Source organism: Heloderma suspectum, chromosome 3 (assembly GCF_057233095.1).
Source record: "Heloderma suspectum isolate Gila_16-S chromosome 3, 16-S_ref, whole genome shotgun sequence".
In the NCBI taxonomy this organism is placed as follows: Eukaryota; Metazoa; Chordata; class Lepidosauria; order Squamata; family Helodermatidae; genus Heloderma; species Heloderma suspectum.
The window spans coordinates 50,827,468-50,853,605 of record NC_139460.1 but is presented as its reverse complement, the minus strand read 5'-3'; the positions used below and the strand labels follow the sequence as shown (position 1 = coordinate 50,853,605).

Here is a 26,138-nt window from a genome sequence, read left to right as displayed (position 1 = left end):
GGATCTGAGCATTTCAGGAAAACACAGAGTAAATCCCGCAAGCCAGAATTCTGCCCTCCCCTAGTCTAGAGGAGTAGTTCCCAACAATTCCAAGAAGCCCATCAGAAATTGGTCCAAATTTGAGGGCGGGGGCTGGACCCAATTTGTAATGAGTTCAGGATAGGAGCCCCCCTGAGTTAGCCATTCCAAACTTCTGTTACCATAGTCAAGAGTTATCAGTTCAACACCCCCCCACACACATGATATATATCTTTATAGGTTTGTTTGAAAGATTATGCCCTTCCCCGTGGCAGCTGTCTTAGGCTATGAATGTAAGATTTAAAAATATATTGTGTGTGCCTCTTTGCTCACATAGGCTGTGTAAGCACTGACAGGCAGGGATATGCAGGTGTGATGTGAAGCTACCGCATGTGATTGAGGCAACATGCATGATTTGTTAAGTCGTGTCCGACTCTTCGTGACCCCATGGACCAAGCACGCCAGGCCTTCCTCTCTTCCGCGCTCTCCCGAAGTGTGCTCAAGTTCATATTCATTGCATTGGTGATGCTATCAACATGCATGATGAGGAGCTTTAAAACATTACTTCCATTTAGTGGAACACTATTGCAGCAAAGGGCTTTTTGGTGACTTCCTGCAAAGGCGGTAATATTTAAATTAGCCATTAGCGTTCATTCAGTTATGTTGGCAGCCATGTGGTACAGCAGCTCCCTCGCAACACTGCACTGCAACAGATTGCACATTGCTGTTTGAGAGAGTTCCCAGAGTTGGACCTTGGGCAAATGGAAAGCTAAGGCATTGGGGGAAAGGTCATCTACAAGGAGATTCTAGCCTGGGGCTGCTTTCAAGTAAGCAGTCTCACATATATGAGAGGACTGTACTCCAGCATTAAGACTGTTTCTTACTTGATTTTTTTCTTATCTATCTGGAAGGTACAGATACTAAGATGCAGACTCCTGTATCAGTCATGTTCTTAAAGGCAGCAGTAGATAGTCTTTGAAGCAGGTTTTGTACCAGGGGAACAAAAGCAGGTTTTGTCAGGAGAATCCTATGGCTCCTCATCCTACAGCTGTTACCCCACACACTGCAGTGCAAAAGGGCACAGAGGCAGGCATTTCTCATTTTACAGCTTTAAGGCATCCTTATGTGTGAATACTGTGTTGACTGCTTGGCTATCAAACTACATAGAGCTAGGTTTAATCATTCTGAATTGAAAACTATTTTCTTGGTCATCTCCCAGAACAAGCAGGCATCCTTCTTGTAACTGCAAGATAGGCTTTCTGAGCAATGGTAATGCTTTTGAGATTCCACTGCTGTAATATTTTGTCCCATATAATAGCAATCATTGCTGCATAGGGCCACTCAGAAGGGCCTAGAGTGGCTGATGCATTCAACCTGAGGGGTTAATCAAAGTACATTTCAGCACTTGTCATGGCACACAGTTTGAGAATGAGTACTCTTAAAGAAATAGTTTTAGGCAATTCAGGGCAGATTAAGAAACACAGAGGGTTGGTTTGCATGACACAGCCCACCATGACTTAATTTACCTGTGGGTGTTGTGCTGTGCCAGGTGTCCATGGGCACCATTTTTGCATGGCGCCTGGAGGCACCTGGCTTGCTGTGGCTTACTGAGGCTTGTCACATTGTGCGAACCCGGGCAGCAGGGGTTGGTTGAGGGTTAGACAACCATCAAATAACCCATGGCTTGTTTGGGGGTTGTCTAACTATCAAACATCACCTGCCGCCTGGGTTCAAACAACATGGCAAGCCAGGTGCCCACAGGCGCCATGCAAAAATGGCACCCCACACAACACAGCAGCCCTTGCAGATAAATTGAGCCACAGAGGACTGTTACTTTGTGTGAATCAGGCCAGAGAAGATACACATACCTAATAAGCAGTTCTTGGTTAAAGTAGAAATAGTTGAGAGTGAAATATGTACTCTTTCTGCATTTGATGATGGTTGCTCAAATTGCTCAGTGAACATGAAAGCTTTGCCAGTTATCCAAAGCCATGGATCAGGAGACTAAGGCAATTTGTATTCCATTATATGGCGTAATGTTTACCAGAGTAGAGCTACCTACACTGCTGCATTATGCAAATGTTGTGTGGTCTGATTCTATGTAGATAGTTGCTTAATTTTGTATGCAACCTGAAATGAATGGTTTTTAATTGGCTTGAAAAAGCTGTGAAATTTTAATGCATGCATTCTCTTGCCAGCACAAGGTATTTTCAACAGCTAGTATCCAACGGCGCTGCTCTCCTTACACCACTGATGTAGCTCTAGCATAAGCGACCTCTAGCGTAGTGCCAATAGCATATGCTGGCATGACGGGCTTCCCCAGAAAACCTGTCATGCCAGCATACGCTATTGGCATTGTACTTGAGGTCATTTATGCTAGTGCTACATCGGTTGTGTAAGCAGAGCAGCGCCAATGGCTACTGCCCTATGTGAAACATATTCTTGGGGATATGCATCAGGATGTCCCATATAATAATAAATAATAAATGACTATTTTATTTTAAAAGAAATACACTTTTAAAACTAATTGTTCATATGCATGCTTGTAATTATTTCCTTTAAATTGGTAGATGGTGATTTTTATTGTTGTGCAGGCAGTTTCTTAATAGCATTCATATATTCAGGGATAAAAAAACTCCTGTGCTTCTCAAAGCCCCCAAGTCACCTAACCCTCTAAAAATTTGTGTTGGCTCCTAGAAATTTGAAATCATTTCCCAGACAGGTTTTCCAAAGCCCAAGCTTTATATACCATTTAGAGACAATGCATTACATTACAATCCATTTGAGAAGCATTTAGTGGTGTGTTCTTGTTGGCTACATAGTTATTATTATTACAACTTTGTCTTTCATAAAAATAATTTAATACGTGATTGTATAAATAGTTATCTTCCTTGAACCTTCAGGAGTATGCAGAATAGATGTTTTTCCAAACTGTAGATGAAGTGATTACTTAGCATTGAGTATTGTGGGTAGGCCAAAAAGAAAAGAAAACTGGATTTTTGGGAGGCAGAACATTTGCGTCTGCTCTGTGGTTCAGAAGGAAAGAAGTGGCTTGAAGTAAGGATATTTATTTCACTGGAACTCTGGTAATGAGATCATTTTGTAATGGACCACAAAAGAGTAATCTTTCCCTGTTTGTCTGAAAGACAGCTTGCAAATTTCACAGTTTGTAAAGCTAAAACCAGTTATTTATGTATCCAGTTATTGTAATCTCTTGGCTTCACTGGAAACATACCCATTGAATGATGGCAAATTCCTCATTCTGCTTGAGAAGATACTGTCCCTGAAAACAAAGGCCTTGTTACAGGCATCGTGACATGGAAGGATACTGGAGACTGATACACATTCCTTTAGCATTTATCTTTTATCATTTACCTTTTGATCAGTCCTGTTTTACCACAGTTGTCTTTACAAATGCACTCTATCTTATTTAGGGAGTTTGTAAATGCTATCTTGTGCTGCGGTCTCCAGCATAGATCTCTCTTAGTACTTGCCAGGCTCCCTGTTCATCCTGATTTTAAAAATTTGCTTTAGATTTTGTTTATTTAAAAAAAAATTGGAAGGCTGGCATGCTGTGTAGCTTCTTCTCCAATCCCCTCAGGGCAAGTAGTTCTTTAGAAGCCCTTTTGGTGGCAGTTGCATTGATTTCAATGGGACAAGTTCACCTGACTTAGTTTGAATCCAGCCCATTAATTTTGAAGAGTTCCCATCCACTCTGTGCCCTTGCTTCACTTGACTCCTTAGAAATAAAGGAAAGTTGTGGTGTTTGAAGATATGGTCTTAGAAATTGATATTTCAAGTGAAAATATGAGCGTATAGCATCACCTTGCATATGAAGTGTAGTTTAATTTTAAAAGGTCATAGTAACATCCTGAATATGGTGTTATGAATTGCCCATTTCTTCAAGTGGTGAGCAGTCTAAGGTCAATACTACAGGGTTTAGTTTCCTTTGGATGGAAGAGTACTGGAGACATATGGTATCTTTGCAATATTTGTTTGATTTACAAATATACAAGCTGAGCCTTGTGGAAACAAATAAGTCTCCTATAAGCTGGTAACACATTTGCTGATCCTGCCTGAGGTTGCATCCAGTTTTACCTATCTCCAATTAAAACAAACAAATCTCCACTTTAGAGTTCAAATTGTAAAACTAATTCCAAATGCTTCTCCCCTGCCTGCCCGCCATTGGGGGGTTGTCGCTTTCCATAGACTTGAGAGAAATTCCAGGTTAACAGGAAAATATGAAGGTTCTTTTATTAGCACCCACTGGGGAAATATTTCCCTATCATTTCTGACTGTTAGCAAGCAAGCAGTGTAATAAACGATGGTTTACCACTCTCAAGTGATATGTTTTCTTAGACAAAAAGCAATGAGTGTGTATGTATATATATTCTTGCTATCCTTCTGGGAAAAAACAACAATGCCTTGCCTTCTAGTTTTATTTTCTTAGATTTTAAAAGTATTATTAGTCTTACAGTGCCATGTTGAACATACTTTCATGTGTAAATTGGCAGTGAGCCAATAAAGATTCACAGCACAAGTCTTTCATTTCGGTTAGCAGCTGTGGAAGCCCTGCATCCTTACAAGTTTGTAACCATACATAATTGAGATTCGTATAGTCAGAGGCTTAACTAACATGATACTTAAAACTGCAGGTATCTTATAAAGTAATAGTGAACTCATTCTCTGAGGGCTGTTCCTTGTGTCGTGAAAAGCACACCATCCACACAAAAGGGGATGGTATCAAGAGGCTTAAGGGAATCATAAGGTTTGCAGAAGCAGCAAAAAACTTTAGAAAACTTACTAAGAGGGAGAAACCTTGAAACAGCCCAGTGAGCACTGACCACTGAATGTCTGATGGGTGGGGAACAAAAAACGGGTTGTGGAGAGGGGGGAGAATGGAGTGGAGTAGTTTGGAAAAGGGATTGTTGGGTGGCTGGATCCCTAAATAAGAACATTACGCTGCAACATTTTGTGCAGATTCCATTTGTTCTGTTTAAATTATCAGTACGGATGGGATCACAACCTTGGCTGAAGCTATGCAGGTCAGGCCCTGGTTATTGTCTGAATGGGAACCCTATGTAAGCTTCCTTGAGTTTCTTCATGGAAAAGGGCAGGATATAAATGTAATAAGAACTGCATGACTGGTTCTGTGCGTCCAGTAGGTGCTTGTTTTAATCAAACAGCAATCCATGCGCAATGTAACAAGCTCCTTTGGAAATGGAGAGGACATTCAGCTGCATAATATGGCATACGCATATGACCTAAAAATGAATAAATCTCCAAACTGGACTTACCTAAATCCTTGGCTGCATCTAAAGTAGCTCTATGCAAAAGGATGCTTTTACAGAATTTCCCTTTGTCAAAATTCTTTTTTTATTTTAATTATTTTGCAGAATAGTGTGTGAGCAACAGGAGATTACTAGATTCAGCCCTCTTTCTACTTCATGGTTTCTGTCAGTATAGTGTTGAACCCTTCATATAAGTTGTAGCTTTAATGTTTGATTCAACAATCTTACCCATCTGTACTTTAGGAGTTAGCGTAATACATGTTGTATATGACCTACAAATATACATTGCTTCAGGTGTGTACAGAGATTGTTAAAGATATGTATCATTATTATTTATTAGAATGCATTGTTTAAGGCATCGTGTAGTGCTTCATAAATAACCTGCAAAAGAGGGTATTTTTAAGAGAAGAAGAGCTTCTCTGGTAAGAATAATTAAAGGCTATGCATGTTTAGACAGAAGAAGTCTACTCCGAGCATTCTCCAGGCAGCATGGCTGACTGGGGAATGCTGGGAGTTGTAGGAGTTTTTCTGTCTAAATATGCATATGATTACACCCTTAAACTTTCGAGTTTAAAATTTGCTACTGCAAATCAATATTAAGGGGTCTACAAATACCAGATTGGCTTATCAGTTAGGCCTGTATCTGTAATCACTGCCAATTTTTCTACCACCACTACCCACCCCCAGCATATCCAGAGGAATTCTGGGACTGGCCAGGGTTTCTTCACTTTGGGCTGAGGTATGAAGAAGATAAGAAAAAGCAGGAGTTGCTTTTTAATTTACCTTTTTTGAGGCTCTCTCCCAGGCCTCAGGCAAATACACATGGCTTGGGAGGGAGGTAGAGTCTTGTCTACATGGGTGGAGGTGCAGCCAAGAGAAAGGGGGGAAATGTCTGCTGTTTCTTATGCAAACAACAATCTCAGTGCAAGAAAAATCCCCACCTCTTCCAAATCCTCTGTGGTTGCTGTAGGTAGAGGTAAAGACTTGTCTGACTTGCAGGAAACTTTGGAGAAATACAGAAAAACCAGGAGGACTGCCAGCTGTTTCTGTACTTCTCCAAAGCTCTGTTCAAGACCCTAGCTCTCCATCCAGCTTTCATTGTTTTTTTTAGAGAGCTTGACGAAGAGGTAGTGTGTTTTCTGAGTTTGAGGAAGTTTTGGAAAAGTTCAGAAACTGCACCTTCCTTTCTCCAAAGCTCTCTGCAAGTAAGAAAAGGCTTTGCCTCTCTCTTCAGCTCTCTTGCAGGCACAAAAGTCTGGAGGGTGAGGGATGCACTTGACTCATTCTGTGGAGAGTGGAATAAGGGCAGAAGCAACAAAAGAAGTGCCCGCTGTTTCTTTCCTTCTAAATTGTTGAGAGCCCATTGGAGGCTGCCATGAGTCTCTTTCGCATGGAGGCAGGGGACACTTGCCCCGGGGTGAGCAGGTGAGTGACATTATTTATGCCTGCAGATATTTTTGCCTCACACAGCAAAATGCCCCATGGTAAAACATAGATCTTGAATTTACCTGCTAGACGTTGAGCTGTTAGCAAATGTCAGGAAACAGGCTTGTTGGAGTTTTTTCATTTCATTGCAGCTAATGATGCATAGAATCATAGGATTGGAAGGGGCCTACAAGACCATCAAGTCCAACCCCCTGGTCAGTGCAGGAAGCCTGATTCCCAGGCAGCCTCCCATCCAAGTACTAACCAACGTTGTTTAGCTTCCAACCCTGTTTAGCTTCCGAGATCAGATGAGATCAGGCACATCTGTGCTTTTATATCTTTTTGTCTTGCTGATGTTTGCAGTCCTTGTATTCTGCACCAAATTATTAAGCTAGTACTGGAATTTTCATGCATAGTGACTCCACTGTGCAGAAGATAAACTTTATGAAGTTGCTCTGGGGACTTTAACCCTCTATTGAGACTGGCTTTTTATATTTTCATTCTAGAAAACATAAATGACTGGTGAATATTTCTTTTTCCAGAGCCCTCTTGATAGAGCCCAAGCAGCAAAGAACAAAGGCAACAAATACTTTAAAGCTGGGAAATATGAACAAGCTATTCAGTGCTATACTGAAGCCATCGGTTTATGTCCCTCGGAGAAAAATGCTGACCTTTCTACCTTTTACCAGAACAGAGCTGCAGCATATGAACAATTGGTATGAATCTTAAACATGTTCATTTGCAACTGAAATATAGACTTCACCTGTTTTCTTTGTTATGTGTGCATATTTTTTGTTTGTTCTAGCTTCCTTAATTCCTAGGGTTCAGAATTCTTCTAATCCAGAAGTGTTGTCTGTGGCTTTCAAATGATTGGTGGGAAGTTCTGAATTGCAGGATCTGCTGCCTTAGTGTCTCCAGAAGATTTCTGTCCTGTTGTTGTAGTTAAGTCGTGTCCGACTCTTCATGACCCCATGGACCATAGCACGCCAGGCCTTCCTGTCCTGTGCTCTTTCCCGGAGTGTGCTCAAGTTCATATTCATTGCATCGGTGATGCTGCCTAGCCATCTCATCCTCTGCCGTCCCCTACTCCTTTTGCCTTCCGTCTTTCCCAGCATCAGGGTCTTTTCCAGAGAGTTTTCTCTTCGCATTAGGTGGCCAAAATAGTTGAGCTTCAGCTTCAGTATCTGCCTTTCCAATGAGCACTCAGGGTTGATTTCCTTTAGGATGGACTGATTTGACCTCCTTGCAGTCCAGGGGACTCGTAAGAGTCTTCTCCAGCACTACAGTTCAAAAGCATCGATTCTTCGGCGCTCAGCCTTCCTTATAGTCCAGCTCTCACAGCCATACGTTGCTACTGGGAAAACCATAGCTTTGATTATACAAACCTTTGTCGGCAAGTGATGTCTCTGCTTCTTACTATGCTGTCTAGGTTTGCCATAGCTTTCCTCCTAAGGAGCAAGCGTCTTTTAATTTCATGGCTACAGTCACCGTCTGCGGTGATGTTGGAGCCCAAGAAAGTAAAATCTGTCACTGCTTCCATTTCTTTCCCTTCTATATACCAGGAAGTGATGGGGCCAGATGACATGATCTTAGTTTTTTTAATGTTGAGTTTCAAACCAGCTTTTGCACTCTCCACTTTCACCCTCAACAAGAGGCTCTTTAGATCCTCTTCGCTTTCTGCCATTAGGGTGGTGTCGTCTGCGTATCTGAGGTTGTTGATAATTCTCCCGGCAATCTTAATTCCGACCTGTGATTCATCCAACCCGGCGTTTCTCATGATGTACTCTGCGTATAAATTAAATAAGCAGGGCGACAATATGCAGCCTTGTCGTACTCCTTTCCCAATTTTGAACCAGTCAGTTGTTCCATGTCCAGTTCTTGCTGTTGCTTCTTGACCCTCGTACAGGTTTCTCAGGAGACAGGTAAGGTGGTCTGGTACTCCCATCTCTTTAAGAATTTGCCACAGTTTGTTGTGATCCACACAAAGGCTTTAGCGTAGTCAGTGAAGCAGAAATAGACGCTTTTCCTGGAATTCTCTTGTTTTCTCCATGATCCAGCGCATGTTGGCGATTTGATCTCTAGTTCCTCTGCCTCTTCGAAACCCAGCTTGTACTTCCGGTAGTTCTCGTTTCACATGCTGCTGAAGCCTAGCTTGTAGGATTTTGAGCATAACTTTGCTGGCATGTGAAATGAGCGCAATTGTGCGGTAGTTTGAACACTCTTTGGCATTGCCCTTCTTTGGAATTGGAATGTAAACTGACCTTTTCCAGTCTTTTGGCCACTGTTGAGTGTTCCAAATTTGTTGGCATATTGAGTGCAGCACTTTAACAGCATCATCTTTTAGGATTTTAAATAGCTCCGCTGGAATACTGTCCTCTCCGCTAGCTTTGTTGTTAGTAATGCCTCCTAAGGCCCACTTGACTTCACTCTCGAGGATGTCCGGCTCAAGTTCAGTGACCGCACTATCATGGCTATCAGGGATGTTAAGATCTTTCCTGTATAGTTCTTCTGTGTATTCTTTCCACCTCTTCTGAATCTCATCTGCTTCTGTTAGGTCCCTGCCTTCTTTGTCCTTTATCATGCCCGTCTTTGCACAAAAAGTTCCCTTGAGATCTCCGATTTTCTTGAAAAGATCTCTAGTCTTTCCCATTGTATTGTTTTCCTCGATTTCTTTGCACCGTTCATTTAAGAAGGCCTTCTTGTCTCTCCTTGCTGTTCTCTGGAACTCTGCCTTCAGTTGGATAGATCTTCCCCTTTCTCCCTTGCTTTTCGCTTCCCTTCTTTCCTCAGCTACTTGTAAAGCCTCGTCAGACAGCCGCTTTGCTTTCTTGCATTTCTTTTTCTTGGGGATGGATTGAGTTGCTGCCTCCTGAACAATGTTCCTCCGTCCATAGTTCCTCAGGCACTCTGTCTATCAGCTCTAATCCCTTAAATCTATTCCTCACCTCCACTGTATATTCATAAGGGATATGATTTAGGTCATACCTGAATGGTTTGGTGGTTTCCCCTGCGTTCTTCAGTTTCAGCTGAAATTTTGCAATAAGAAGCTCGTGATCTGAGCCACAGTCAGCTCCAGGTCTTGTTTTTACTGACTGTATAGAGCTTCTCCATCTTTGGCTGCAAAGGACATAATCAATCTGATTTCGATATTGACCATCTGGTGATGTCGATGTGTAGAGTCGCCTCTTGTGCTGTTGGAAAAGAGGGTTTGCTATGATCAGCGTGTTCTCTTGGCAAAACTCTATTAGCCTTTGTCCTGCTTCATTTTGTACACCAAGGCCATGCTTGCCTGTTATCCCGGTGATTTCTTGACTTCCTCCTTTAGCATTCTAGTCCCCTATGATGAAAAGGACATCTTTTTTTGGTGTTAGTTCTAGAAGGTGTTGGAGGTCTTCATAGAACCAATCAATCTCAGCTTCTTCGGCCTCAGTGGTTGGGGCGTAGACTTGAATTACTGTGATGTTGAATGGTTTGCCTTGCATTCGTACTGAGGTCATTCTGTCGTTTTTGAGATTGTACCCTAGTACTGCTTTTCCCACATTTTTGTTGACTATGAGTGCTACTCCATTTCTTCTAAGGGATTCTTGCCCACAGTAGTAGATATAATGGTCACCTGAATTAAATTCACCCATGCCTGTCCATTTAAGTTTGCTGATTCCCAAGATGTCGATGTTCAATCTTGCCATCTCATGTTTGACCACCTCCAGCTTACCTTGATTCATTGATCTAACATTCCAGGTTCCTAAACAATATTGTTCTTTACAGCATCGGACTTTCTTTTCACCACCAGACACATCCACAGCTGAGTGTCCTTTCGGCTTTGGCCCGGCCGCTTCACTCTTTCTGGCGCTGCTTGGAAATTCCCTCTGCTCTTCCCCAGTAGCATATTGGACACCTTCCGACCTGAGGGGCTCATCTTCCGGTGTCATATCTTTTAGCCTTGTGATACGTTCCATGGGGTTTTCTTGGCAAGAATACTGGAGTGGGTTGCCATTTCCTTCTCCAGTGGACCACATTTTGTCAGAACTCTCCCCCATGACCTGTCCGTCTTGAGTGGCCCTGCATGGCATAGCTTATGGCCTCACTGAGTTACGCAAGCCCCTTCGCCACAACAAGGCAGTGATCCATATCCAGATTCCTGACTGGGCATTTGAAATGGAAGTTGAGATTGTCCAGGTTTTAAGGATGACACTAGTTTTTTGAGCGCTCGCAGCCATAAAGTTTTCTGAACTCTCATGGTGTATTTATTATTATTATCATCATCATCATCATCCCGCCTTTTTCCCAGTACTGGGACTCAAGGAGACTTTACAAGATTAAAAATTTGTACAGTTAAAACATATAAATAGAAATATACCAAAGGTAAAAATATAATTAAATCATAATTATGATTATGCTTCTGTTTATATTGGGTTACTCTCTGTGTGCCTGGGCCTAGTCTGCAGATTCTGTTTGGTGCAGATTAATACTGCTGTAGAAAACGAGATATGGTTCTTTATACTGAAAATGCTGCTAAAGCTCCTCAACACGTATTCCTCTCCATTTGAAATACAATAAAACATAACAAAATTGCAAAATGTATTAACACATTTGTGGTAAATCATTGAATCTCAAATCAATAATAAAATATCAAATTCACAGCTAAAATGAGATGCTTAAGCAAGTAAAGCTGATATGAAAATTAGAGGGAAGAGAATGGTCCATCTTAGAAGTTACCTTTACAGTAAGTAATATGATATTTAAGGCTGAAATTCTATACAAACATACCCAGGAATAAGCTCATTGAACATCGTGAGTCTTACTTCTGAGTAGACATAGGATTGCCGTATAAGCTTCACAATGGAGGAATTACATAAATTTATAACAAACCTTTTAATAGGACTGTTGGAAGTGTTTTCTGCTGTTTACTATTTACAGCATTCCTGTATGAAGTAATAGTATTGAGTTTTTATTTCAACAGGCTTTGAGTATTTCTTCCTAGCAGCTGTATCATTTTAAAATCTTTTCCCTAAATCTTTTAGAACAAATTCTCCTTTCTTATGTTACACAGTTTCCTGATTCCCTTTTCTGCTTGCTACTCTGCCTCTTTGCTTTCCTGGGCATTTTTCAAGATGCAGCTTTGAAAATGAAAGTTCCTATGCTGCATTTCCCAAACAATTTACTTGGGAGAAGCCACATTGACCTCACTAATACTTTAGTAAGGTTACTCTGTAGTAAATGATTAAGGCTACGATCCTAGGCACACTTATCAAGATGTAAGTTGCATTGAACATAGTGGGATTTACTTTTTTGTTAACTATGTATAAGTTTGCACTGTGGGGTTCGTAACTTAAAAATCCTGGAGAAGCAGCTGAAGACAAGATTATTCCAGACTGAAAATTTGTAGTAGTGTTAAAAGTGGTAGAAATCTACAGTAATACTGTTTTTTCTTTAAGAAAATAGTTTATCTTTAATAACTTGGTATTCTTACCTCTACAGCAAAAATGGAAAGAGGTGGCCCAAGACTGCACAAAAGCAGTTGAGCTTAATCCCAGATATGTGAAAGCTCTCTTCAGGCGTGCCAAAGCACATGAGAAGCTTGACAACAAGAAAGAATGTTTAGAAGGTGAGTATGCTGTACTATAAATGAGGTTAAAGATACATAGTTTATGTTCTCGGGGACATGGGAAATTGCTTTAGCTCTAACACTAGTCTTTTTCCCCCTCTTTCTACATTTCTGATATCTTAATGTGTTACGGTTTCTTAGATACACATCCAGCAGAAAAAATCAGTTTATTTTCAAAATCCTTGGCTACAAAGAGAGGTTATGTGTAGCCTAAGTGTTTAGAGGAATATAATGTGTCTGGTAGCCACTCCCTATGTAGTTTTTCAAGGATTATATTAACTAGTAATAGCCTTGTTTCTTATTTCCCAGATGTCACTGCAGTCTGCATTTTAGAGGGCTTTCAAAATCAGCAAAGTATGTTGTTAGCTGATAAAGTTCTTAAACTTCTTGGGAAAGAAAAGGCCAAAGAGAAATATAAGGTATTACCTTAATATCTATTGTCATTAGTAAAACATGAGCCATTTTTGCTAATAGTTACAAAAATAAAGCCATGCTAATGAATTTGCAAGAACATTCCAGGTATGCTGTGGTGTACAAGAATGTTTAATTCAACAATGTCTTCTCATAGGAATTAGTTAAGGGGATTGTGTGTATTTTTTCTTCAGCTTGCAATCCTACAGGAAAAACTGAGAAATCATCTTGTGTGGTGGTGTAACGTGAGACATTAAAATGACATCCAAATCCTGAGGTGCAATTTTTAAACACATATAGCATGGTCTTGTTATTTTACATGGCAAGTGTGAAGTGCTTTGAACATTGTGGCTTTAATAAAATTAAGGAATGCTAATAACTGCCATAACAGTGTTAGGCAGATCTCCCTTGAAAGAGTATTCTCGAGGAAGCCCCCCTTAACTCAGAAGGTGGGGGAACCTGAAGAAGTGTCTGCGAGGAAGATTGAAGGGAATGGGCAGACTGATATGGGAGTAATAGTCTTCAGATGCTCTGGCTCAGGCTATTTCGAGCTTTATAGGTTAAAATGAGCTCTTTAAGTGCGCTCAGAAACAAACTGGAACCAGAAATATATTTATTTCTGATGGTGGTTTATTAGTTCAATTGCATTGGCTGACTTACCATTGGGTATACAGACCAACGCTATTCATCTTATTTCAGAACCGGGAACCCCTGATGCCTTCACCACAGTTTATCAAATCTTACTTCAGCTCTTTCACAGATGACATCATCTCTCAACCGCTTCTTAGGGGGGAGAAATCTGATGAAGATAAGGATAAAGAAGGGGAGGCCTCTGTAGTAAAAGAAAAGTAAGTTACTGAAGAATAAACTTAAGGGAATAAATAGTCAAGGTTCTGAAGGTTCTAATATACATTCTGTTCTTTTATAAAACTGAGCATAACTATTTTGTTATCGTACATAATATGTTAAAACAGGAAAATTTAAATTGAGCAAGTGCTCACATTCTTTTCAGTCTGTTGTATCCAACAATGTAATTCTGCCAGCGGAAATTATATTGTGCTGGTGAAAACCATGTTTGAGCTATGTGCAAGGGGAAAATCAAAGGTCCGTTTGCACAACTGCTTGCAGCTCTTAGGTTTTTCCCATTGAACAGCTGCTTGCGCAATGGGAAAAAATAGTGGCGTTCCACTAACGGAGCACTTTTTCTGCTAATGGTACGTTGGATTTAGGCTTGTGATAGGAGTTTGCTTCTTCTGTGAGGCAGAAGAAGCAAACTAGCTTACATTTTGCTTGTGGCAGCCATGTGAAAAGCTAATTCATTGGGGAAGGTGTGATTTTGTGAGAAGACATTGTTTATTAGTAGAATGATTCAGTGTTTGAAGAGATGTGATATGTAGTAATGCTGTATAAATGCACATAATGTAGGTAAGTAGCAATTATTTCTGTGTTGAAAAACTTACTGTGATTTCCTTTGCACCTTATGAGGCTAATTGGAATGAAATTTCCCCACCCCCATCCCACACAGATAATTAACAGCTTCTTGTTTCTAAAGTTAACAATGGTTTGCATTTGTGGTTTTGGAGAGGATTTTAATTGAATATCTATCCTCAACTTGGAAACTGCCATTTGTTTCTTAGCTACTGTTAATTTATGTAGCACAGATGTTTGTGGAAGGGCCATACCTCAGTGGCAGAGCACATGCTTTGCATGCAAATGATGCATGTTTTAAAAGGCTGGTAAGGTTATTGCACCACAGATCTTTTCTTCAAAACATAACAGCTCTTTACATTTTCAGTTTTGCTAATCTGTAAGTAGCAGGACAGCAAAGAACAATCCTTGTGTTTTCCCTGTCCTTTCATTGCCAGTTTTGATGTAATAAATGAGTCATGGAGCAGCTCTGGAGCCAGTCAAATTTAGTTGAAGGGCCTTGTTTCTGTTGTAGGTCAGAATTTATTTCTTATAGTCTTTCATTTAAGGGAAGTTAACATTCACTTATTGGGTCTGAGTGCTGCTGAACCTTATGCTATATAAATTCACTTTCTCCCAAAATATAATATGTGAGCTTCTGTATCATGCACACATGGAGCCATTTGGTTCCACACATGAGCACTTTGAGTCAGGAATTACTAAAACCATTAATTCCAAGGCCAACATCACTGTTGAAAAGTTAGTGCATATTGAGACGTCCTCAGGGGGCTCTAAATCATTTTCTTCAGAAGAACTATATAAACAATTTTGCGCATTATCTTTTCCTTGGAGGTTTGTTTTAATATGTTCTCTCTGTTGCAATATTTAAGTGGTATCAGAATTAAGTGCTGGATTGGTGAGGGATATGATATTTTGGACTAATCTGGCGTATGCAGTAACTCCCACACAGAGATACCACCAAGAATGCCTTGCACATGGTTTTCATTAGAACTAGAGTTTTTTCTCCTGCATATTAATGATTACTATGCATGTTGTTTTCAGCTGTGGCTATTTGAAGGCAAAGAAATACATGGAAGAAGAAAACTATGACAAAATAATTAGTGAGTGTACTAAAGAAATTGAGGCTAAAGGAAAATATATGGCAGAAGCCTTGCTGTTACGAGCTACGTTTTACCTGCTTATTGGTAATGCAAACGCTGCCAAACCTGATCTGAATCAGGTTATTGGTATGGAAGATTCCAGTGTAAAGGTGGGTGAGTGATATGTCGGTTTTATTGAAACACTTTGCAGTGTTCATGCAATGACATTGGCTTGGTTCACATGCAAGAGCAACCTTGAGCATGGGTTGTTGTTGAATCATGGGTTGTGATTACGTGCAAACCCTGCACTGTGGTTTTAACTATGGGTTGTTAACCGTGAACATCCTAGAGTTCACAACCCAACAACAAACCATGGGCTCTCTTCCTGGGTTGTTTGTGGTAAACAGCCCATAGTTAAACCATAGTGCAAGATTCACATATAACAACCCACAATTCAACAACCCACAGTTCAGCCCATACTCTGGGTTGTCAATACGTGCGAACAAGGCCATTATGTTCATTTCTGTCAGTGATTCTGCTGCTTGAATGGAATACATGTTTAGTATCTAAGCTATTGCCTCTGTGTTGTGTCAACCAGTGAATATTGCTGTGTCTCTGTGAAGGTTTAGTGCTGGGATCTCCAAACTTTTTGGGTCACTGGGCACATTTGGGATGTTCAGAGTGTTGTGAGCACTCTTACAAAATGGTTGCCATGGTGTGTGTGACTGGTGAAAACAACACCCATTTCCCAGAAGGCAAACTGGTGAGACTACAAGAAAAGTAACTTGCCCCAAACCTTTGTACAAGGCACAGGTGAGGTTTTAGCTCCAGAACACAAAGCTGCTCCTTTGAATCCACATTTTTCTGTTCCAGCACTCGTTTCACAGAAGGCAAACTCTTGAGGCTCAGACAGCAGTAATTTGGCCATGAAACTTGAGTTCAAGGTATGGTCCCGGAGTCTCAAATTCCAAACCATATATTCCCCCCCCCCAGTGCAACAAAATAACTGTTTCACACACAAACTGGTGATACTCAGAGTAACACAAACCATGATACCATACACAGACACACATCAAACCCAGGCAAAATGCACCCCCCACACACACACACACACACACACGAGCAAAACAGAACACACCAAAGCAACCCAGCTAATACACACACCCCTGCACAGACAAAGCACCACTCACTTTCCACCACCCCCTCTAGCCCTCCCGACACTCCCTACCATCCCCATTATACCATTTTCTTTGAATCTGGACATGCTTTAAAACTAAGTCCTGGGCTGCAGCCACCCTCCATTTTTATTTTCTAAGAATGCGTTTGGTACTAGAGGCTGGCACTTTGTTTTGCATCATGCCAGCCTCCCAGTTAAAAATGTGTTTAATTAAAACATATCAGGACGGGCAAGGAGCCTAGTGGATGCCAAGAGAATGTGCCCATAGGTACCACGTTTGGGACCCCAGATTTAGTTTGTTAGGTTCAATAGGTTGGATCCAGACCTGTTCTTCTACAAATGGAAGGGCTTGAGATCCAGAGGAGGCTACCAGAGGAGGAAGGGGGAGGTGATTTTCACCAGTTCCCCTTTTCCCCTACAGCTTGTAGCTCCCATTTTATTCTAGAGGGTTCCCCACCCATCTGGAGCAGATTTTCAGGGGGCTGCAGGCGGAATTGGCAAACATTGCCGCCGCCACCTCCCCTGAGCATGAGTGTCCTGTGAATGGAACTCTTCTCATGGGAAGTCTGGATCCAACCCAGTGTTTGTTTAAATGACCGAAAGTTCAGAATAATTCTTACCACTCTTCGGCAAGGATGGAGGGGATGGTATTTGGAGAGGGAAAGTGGTGGGAAGAGAAGCATCCTTCCTGCCATTTCTGTCCTACAAGTGCGTGCTATGCACATGGGAGGCAAACACAGGCTTGGGTATCTCATCTTTACTGTTCAGTGCTTATCCTAGAAGTTATGCTAAAAATATTTGCTAAGGAGACACACTCATAGGATATTTTGTTTGCTTGAGACTTGCATAGCAGTTCTAGCTCCTGACCTAGAAATGGCTTATTTTGCTACATAATTCGTCTCTTTCTGGCAATCTGCCCATAACTTTTTTATCATCCATTGATGGGTCCTGATTCATCATTTTGTAGTCATTGCCTTAGGCTATATGAAACAAACTTCAATCTTTAAAGAGTGTGATGATGTTCCATGACCAGGAGGAGAAATACCAGTTTCCTGACTGGATGGTTTTTAATTCTGTCTTCAATGGAGGAGTGGTTGTGGTTGAGGGTATAGAGAGCTTCCCTGAATTAGGGATTTACCTGAGGAGATAATGTGTCTCCAGCATAATATTATTTGCTGTCTTGTTTTCTTCTGGGACTGTGCCAGCGGGGGAGGGGGGAGTTCTAAGTAGTATCCCAGTTTCCAGTGCAGACCTCTGGGTCAAGGGAATCTATGTGCCCCTCAGTTATGTAAATCAGCACACAACTGGCACATGCAGGGTGGCTAACAAGCCATCAAAGCCTGTGAAATCACCCTGTGATCATGCCAACCGGACCTGTGCCTTCTTGTAGTTTTAGCTCTTTCTTGTAAATTTGTTTCACTTTTGACAGTGCGGGCACCTCACGCTCGGACTCATTTCTGAACCAGCAGCAAAGTCACTGCCTAAGGGTCTAGCTGGCTGCTGCATGGCTTGCCTTAACATTAGGGCTTGTTCAGGGGTTCTCAACAGTTTGAAAAGAGGAAATCCCATCACATTACCAAGCTTAGGTTGCAAGAATTCCCCAAGTACAAAAGGGAAACTGATCAAACAGTATTATCAGAACTAAAACTCAGAAAAGTCTGTCTGAGAAGTTTCTTGTGATGGCCACCAACTTGGATGGCTTTAAAAGGGGATTAGACAAATTCATGGGATAAGTCTGTCAGTGGCTACTAGTCATCAGTGGTGTAGTGGTAAATTCGGAAATGCAGGTCCTCATTGTGAACAGTCTCTAAGGGCAGTCCAAAAATTTCAGGCAGCTGTGTCGATCCATATCAACAAACCAGTTCTAGGAGTTTTCATCTCCACCAGGGGCACGTCTTTAGAATAGATCTTAATTGCCCATTCCAGACCAAGTCTTCCCCAAATCTTTGCTTTCCAACATGGAGCAATATATTGTTGCTTGGAAAATTCATCCCCCCCCCCCCCCCCGCAGCTACGGTGAGGATCGCAGCTAAGCTCAGAGGGAACAGGGAATTCTGAGCGGGGGTGGCAGATGACATCAGAGTCCCTGCTAATGAAAAAGTGCTGGGGCTGCGCCCCTGCAAGCCCTGCCTCCACTACACCACTGCTAGTCATGATGGCTACATATTATTTATTTATTTTATTACATTTATATCCCGCCTTTTTTCCTCCAAGGAACTCAAGGTGGCGTACATAATCCTCCTCCTCCTCCTCCATTTTATCCTCACAACAACAACCCTGTGAGGTAGGCTGGGCTGAGAGTATGTGACTGGCCCAAAGTCACCCAGTGAGCTTCCATGGCCGAGTGGGGACTAGAACCTGGATCTCCCGACTCCCAGTCCAGCACTCTAGCCACTACACCATGCTGGCTCTCCCAATAGCCAAAGCTATGGGTGGTTTACAAGGATTAAAATCCTAAAAATACAATAAAATAACATATGAAACTATTTGCATACAAAAATATAAAACAATTTGCACAATCAACAATAAAAGCCCCAGGATCCATTAACGATCTTATCATATGCTGTCAAATGCCTGGCGGTACAGGGAAATCTTAACCTGGCACTAAAAAGATGACAGTGTTGGCGCCAGGGAGACCTCACTTGGGAGTGTTCCATAATTGGGCGGCCACCATCGAGAAGGCCTTCTCCCTTGTTACCATTCTCTGAACCTCCCTTGGACGAGGGCCAGGTGAAGATCATAGTGTATGGGTAGGTTAATACCAGGGAAGCCCTCCATCAGGTATTGCAATCCCAAGCCATATAAGGCTTTGTAGGTCAAAACCAGCGCACTGAATTGGTCTCAGAAATGTATAAGCAACCAGTACAAGTGGGCCACAATTGGTGTTTCATGTTCAGGCCTTCTGGTCCCCGCTATCTGTCTGGCCACCACATTTTGCAGCTTCCAAACTGTCTTCAAAGGCAGCCCCACATAGAACACATTGTGGTTATCTATATTGCCTCCAGTATCAGAGGTGGTATGCCTCTGTATGCTAGTTTCTGGGAATATGAGTGGGAGGATGATGTTGTGCTCATGTCCTGTTTGTGAGCGTCCCGTGGCCCTCTGGTCACTGAGCAAACAAAATGCTGGACTAGATACACGTTTGGTTTAATCCAGCATGGCTCTTCTTAGGTAGCAGGAAAGTTTGATATCAAACTAATTTTGATTATTTCTTATAGCTTCGTGCTAATGCCCTCATCAAGCGAGGAAGTATGTTTATGCAACAGCAACAATCTATGCTCTCTACTCAAGATTTTAATATGGCTGCTGATATTGATCCTCAGAATGCAGATGTTTATCATCACAGAGGGCAGGTAGGCGTTATCCTGCCATCTTAAATATTTTTTCCTACAAAATTGGATATTCTATAATTAGTGAGAATAACAGTGACAGAAAAAGCAAAGGTTGACCACTTCATTATGTGCATTGAATTATGTGTCATTTTAAAACGTCTCTGCTTTTCAGCAGTCAGCAACTGGCCAGAAGTACAAGATTAAATGGGAGAAGAGGTTAAACTTGATATAAATAAGAGACCAGAGCTAGTTAGCTGTGAGGAAATCATCCATGCAAAATCCCTGTTTTATAATAGGAATAGATCTGTTTCTCTGGTAACTATATTGTGGCAGTGATTTTATTTGTAGGGAAGCATAGAGCTGTGCTCCAATATTTTTGTTTCTGTTAGCTAAAAATTCTGCTTGACCAAGTTGAAGAAGCTGTAGAAGACTTTGATGAATGTATCCGTTTGCGGCCAGATTCTGCCTTGGCACAAGCACAGAAATGCTTCGCATTGGTAAGTATATGGAATTGTATTAAGGTTTTAGTGTAAAATAAAGTATTTTAAATATCCAGTCAAAATATTGTTTCAATTTCAGCAAGTTTAGGAATTATACTTGAGATTGTTAATAGTTTTTACCATCATGGTTGTATTTTTGACATCCTTTTTTTTTTATATATATATATATATATATAGTATCGTCAAGCCTACACTGGAAATAATGCTTTACAAGTACAAGCAGCAATGAAAGGCTTTGAGGATGTTATTAAAAAATTTCCAAGGTGTGCTGAAGGCTATGCATTATATGCCCAGGTATGTATGTCTCTGTTCACATCTGATAATGTGTATTACCATTAACCAATTTAGCACCTAATGTTCTAGTAATAAGTGTTACCACGTAATGTGGTAACATTGTGCAAACACATGCCAGTGCATATTAATGGAGGACTACATGAGATTCGGCAGGACTACATGGACTAGTATTTTTATATTCACATAGATTATTTCATTATTCGTTTAATGTTTACCCATGCAGGCATTAACAGATCAACAACAGTTTGGCAAAGCTGATGAAATGTATGATAAATGCATTGATCTTGAGCCAGATAATGCTACTACCTATGTTCATAAAGGGTAAGTACTGTTGCATTTATCAGGACTGTTCTTATGGCTTTTTGTGTGTATGACAACTTTTTTCAACTTCAACTCAGAAGTAATCTCCTTCTCTGAAAAGGAATGGACAATATTCCACTACTACATTTTTCCATGGAAAAGTTTCCACTTCTAGAAATACATTATTATATAAATTTACTTAATAATAATAATGATAGAATACAAATTTGGGTAACTGGAATTGGTACATTACCCATCTACTCTAAAATCAAAGTTGTAATATTTTTCAGGTGAGCATCCTTAGGAGGTATTTATGTGCACAGCTCTTCAGGCATGTTAAAATTAGTACATTAATAGTGCCTTCATTATTCCCCCATCCCCGCAATCTAATGTAGGGGAGGTGTATATTATTGAGTTGTATTCCAAGTAAAACTGAATTTGAGTATAACATTTAAACCATTCTGTGTGGATTTCATTGACCCAATTCACACTAACAGCAGCAACCCACAGTTAACTTACAATTTATAGTTAGGTTAACTGCATTTTTAACCCACAATTAATCTGTAGTGTTTGGACATCACGTAGCAACCCCCAATTGGAAGTTGAATATTCAGAAAGGCTGTGGAACACACCCAGCACATGTAATGGCAAATTGTTGCCATCATGTGCAAATGGTTTACTTAATTTACTTAATTTTTCTAACCACATCTTTAAGTTCTTCTCGCTATTGGAAGGACTTGTCAGATTTTTCCCCCCAGCATGTTTAAATAACATAATATACTTTTTAAAATGTAGTTTACTAAATGTAAGTCAAATAAACATGCTAGATCTCCATTGATTTAGGGCAGTGGAAAATATTCATAAATTTCCAGACAACTGAAATTAATGATAAAATACAACATGCAAATGTTCTTGAACTTATAGTAATTTTATAGGGTTGGATCCATAGCACTCCACCCATGGGATGTGGAGGGCTTCGGGGAAAGTGGAATCAGCAAATACTGCTGTATCACCCCCTCTTCCTTCAGCAAACAAAACAAGCCTTTTTATTTCTGGACAGGACACTGGATCCAACCTGTAGTGAGTTTCTAAATGGATATCTGGTTGTTATGTGCTGGATTAAGCGATGTTATTGAACTGATGGCATTTAATTCCAGTAGTAAAAGCTTTAAAGATGCCGTTTATGTTTTGAAAGTAATTCTTTTTTAAAAATTGAGCTAGAACAAACAATTACATCTTTTAGACAAAAATATGAGGAAGTTGTTCACTATGGGTGTAGTGTAATTTACATCAGCTGAACAATTCTAGTGTAGGTGATCGGGGAATCACTTCTCAGAATGCAATAAATGACTGGTTTGCTCTTTCCTTTCTGAAAAATATTTTTAATCATAAATATATAAAACATCATAAGAACATCAAATGCAAAAGCAAACAACATAACTTGATTAGTGCAAAATAACCTATAACTAATACCTACTAAATCTTCCTAATTTTCTATAGCTTTCAGTGTATACATAACATTCTAGGTTCCACATGATATATTTACACTAATAAAGCAAAAGCTCTACGTTCATTAACATCTGAATTGTATTGTTGTCTCATATAAGAAATAAGTGGCATCCAGGGTTAAGAGTTTTGTCTCTGTAAGTGAATATTTTTTTAATTTAACTGTTAATGCTATATACCATATTAATCTATTCCTGTAAAGAAGGAGCACTGGTTAATTTCCATTTAGCAGCTATAACTATTTTTGTGGCTATTGAAAGGCTTCCTACCAATTCCATGTGGTTATTTTTATTATACTTTTAAGATACCTAAGCAAGATATAAGTAGGGTTCATTGGTATAGAGTATCCAATCATTCTGTTTAATTGAGCTATAACACACCCCCCCCCCCCCATTCCTGATTTTTGGCAAGTCCACCATGTTTGAATATCCTTTTCTTACAAGCAGTACAACCTGTACAAATGTAAATTGGGCAGTATATGGCTACAGTCAGGAGCAATTTCTATGATATAACTTCTTCCCAGCTGTGATGATAGAAACTGCAGCCAGTGGTATCTGCATACTCCCTAGTTGATGATCTCCACTTGAGAATGATTGGGTCTAGTTGCATGTAGGAAGACAGTGGGCCCGTTCACACATCATGACAGCCCACTGTGGCTTAATTTACCTATGGGGCAGTTGCATCATGCCAGGCACCCATGGGCACCATTTTTGCATGCTGCCCACAGGCTTGCTATGCTTGTCGTGTCATGTGAACTCAGGCAATAGTTGTTCGAGGGTTAGGCAACCTTCAAATAACCATAAAACTAGCCATCCATTATTTGAGGGTTGTCTAACCCTAAAAAAAACCAACCCTACCACCTGTGTTCACAAGACACAACAAGCCACAGTAAGCCAGGCATCTGGCCCAATGTGAGAGTCACGGTAGGTAAATTAAGCCTCGGTGGTCTGTCATGTCATGTGAACCAGGGGAGTTTGAACTGGCTTTTTTTAAAAGGTCTTTAATGTAATCCACATATTTCAGGATATTTTTGTTGTATTATATTGGAATAATTGAAGGATAAAATTATACACATAATATTTAAAAAGTTACCTGACAAAACATAGACCTAAACATTTCAGCTACTGTCTTCATTGGTAACCCAACTGGATTTCAGTGCTAAGAACTGTCTCCTTGGCTCTCAAAATCTAAATTGAAGTTCAGCTCTATTATTGACAAAAGGCAGAAACTTAAATAGAATTAAGCCTCTGTTTTGTCAGCACTTAATTACAAATATATATGTGTAAACAAATGCAGCTGACTAGAGCCTAGTTGAATGCAGCCCTGTTTTTCAGATCATTTTTTTTTTTTCTCAGATACATTTCTGCCATGTCTGTGCTTCCTCTTAGAATGTTAACATGCTAGGCTTAAGTGATATTTTTATGTTCTTATAGGTTGCAAACTATATATTAATTGTTTGACTGCGATTGATTTATTTCAGTTTACTTCAGCTTCAGTGGAAGCAGGATTTAGACAAAGGTTTGGAACTTATAAGCAAAGCCATTGAAATAGATAACAAGTGTGACTTTGCATATGAAACTATGGGGACAATTGAAGTGCAAAGGTAAGTACTGTACCTTTTCAGTTTGGGAATCTAGATTTCTAAATTACTGCTGGAAGTACAAAATGTTACACATTTTTCTCTCTAGTAGGCTATTAGCTGCATGCTATTTAAGGGGAACTACATTTTTTTTGCTTTCCTTGGACTGCCTTCAAATTCTTCCATTGCTCCAGGAATTTGTATTAATTAAGGGCAATGACATTTGACATGTGCTAATTCTTTCTTGGATCATTCAGCTTCGTTTGTGTGAACACTGATGTGTATAATGATCCAAGTTTGTAAGGGTGCAATCCTATCGGGTTTCCCGTCAGCTCCAAACTTGAGTGCAGAGTGGGGGGAGCGATGGAGGTGATCTTCGCCTCTGTACTCCCCCCACTTTACAACTTAGCTAGACGGGTGTGCTTGCCCATCTAGCTGAGTTATTGGAGAGAGGGAGAGTAAGAGGCTGGGGAGGCCCCTGGATACAGCATAAGCCAGCCTCCCCAGTCACCTTCCCACCCACCAGCATGCCTCCTTTCCCTTCGTTCCAAGGTCGCTTTTGCAACCTCGGCAATGCAGCTGGCATGGTTTTCTCTGTGCTGGCTGAGAGGAGGCAGGGACCTCATATTCCTGGGTCTGATCTGAAATATCCTGAGGCCCCCAAGATGCTGTTTAGGGGCCATAAGATTGCTCTCTAAGTCTGTTTATATACCCCCTCCCCCTGAACAGCATTTTAGCCTAGGTAGAATAGTTGAGAAACTCAGAGGGAGGGGACCTTAATATCCTTAATATCCTGAGCTTAATTTGTCACTGATCTCTCAGTTGAAAAGTCCCATCCCCCCAGTCCTTCAACACAGGGACTGAAGAAAACTATAGCAAGAATGCCTCTAAATGCAAGCCTCCGTGCATCAGCTTCCACTAAACCAGAATCAGCCTGTCTCCTGTTTGCATGATTTTAACTCCAGTACTAACTGACAAGTAGCTAATGTGCATTACATGTTTTTAAAAAGCAGGTTAGGAACCAATAGATCGGAATAGGCAATATGATTCTGGTGGGCACCACAGCACCGCCCCCCCCCCCCCCAGCAGCTTCCGTGGTGCCTGGCAAGGTGTCCTACCTATCTCACCTTTAATGAACACATTTAAAATGGATTTAGGTTTAAATTTACATTTATCTTCCGATTGTAATACAGCTCAGTCCTTGGAAAAAATCCGCTAGCAAGATTTTTCTAAATAGTTGTAGCTCCACCATAGAATTAAAGGCATCATGCCTAAGTGTAGAGACAAATGAGAATTCTCAATTCAACACCACTGAAAGTGCCACTTGATAAGTTAACCACCAATTAGTCTTTAATATTTTTTCTTGTATATATCCCTGTTCCTCCCTTGGTCAGCCCCACCCTCAATTGGATATTTAAAAAGATCTTTCAGATTGAAATGTAGAAGGGTCTGAAGAAGAGCTATGAGTAGTGTCAAACATGACCCTCATTCTCATCTCTCTGGCCATTCTCTAGATCACTAGAAAAAGACAGATCTCTGATGTTTAAATTAATGTTTGGATTTTTTCCAGTTGTAGACCCTATTTTGCTCATCCGTAAGGGCCTCAGTGAAACAGTCAACATTTGATATCAAATCCAATTGGTTATATAATTCTGAAGTTTTCAGCTGGAACATCCCCTCAAGTTTTTTTTCCTACTAAACTCCTTAAGATGGTTCTGCTCTAAATTCAATATCCTAAAATCTTCCTTAGATACTTCTATAAGGAGGACCATAAGGTCCAAAGAACATTTATTGGGGATAGCATACCATCTATCTTTAAACTATTATGAGGAAACATCCCAGTATCTTTCATTATCCTTAGACATCAAGTGATCCTTTGGTTCCTGCAGTAATCACCAAGGGCTCCTGCCTGGGTATCAAATTTCATGCACTTTTCTTTCAAGTATTTATCCCAATCTCTATCATTTTGTATATTTTTCTTACTAGTAAAAAAAGGAGCATCTAGCAAAATAGGTATCTGTTTATCTGTGTAGCTAAATTTCTCAACACCATTAACAGTCGTAGTCCTTCAAGTAAAAATTTAGGGCTTTAAACATAATCACAAATACTTTGAATTGTGCCTGGAAGTATACTATCAAGTTTTTCTTTCATTAGAAAAAATATTTCTTTACATTCGCATGTAACTGACATAAA

At 40.5% G+C, this 26,138-nt stretch overlaps 1 protein-coding gene across 3 annotated transcripts in view; it reads left to right on the top strand.

The window, feature by feature from the left end:
- The window catches only part of TOMM70 (translocase of outer mitochondrial membrane 70), a 34,140-nt gene that overhangs the window by 1,020 nt on the left and 6,982 nt on the right, over window positions 1–26,138 (top strand). For 2 of the 3 annotated variants that reach the window (XM_084843232.1, XM_084843234.1), the window contains exons 2-11: window positions 7,277–7,450; window positions 12,213–12,339; window positions 12,649–12,758; window positions 13,450–13,598; window positions 15,220–15,427; window positions 19,653–19,787; window positions 20,156–20,263; window positions 20,444–20,560; window positions 20,784–20,881; window positions 23,847–23,969. In XM_084843232.1, coding sequence (XP_084699358.1) covers window positions 7,277–7,450; window positions 12,213–12,339; window positions 12,649–12,758; window positions 13,450–13,598; window positions 15,220–15,427; window positions 19,653–19,787; window positions 20,156–20,263; window positions 20,444–20,560; window positions 20,784–20,881; window positions 23,847–23,969 — 1,349 coding nt within the window. The remainder of the gene's footprint in view (window positions 1–7,276; window positions 7,451–12,212; window positions 12,340–12,648; window positions 12,759–13,449; window positions 13,599–15,219; window positions 15,428–19,652; window positions 19,788–20,155; window positions 20,264–20,443; window positions 20,561–20,783; window positions 20,882–23,846; window positions 23,970–26,138) is intronic. The other variant, XM_084843235.1, reaches the window with a different exon arrangement.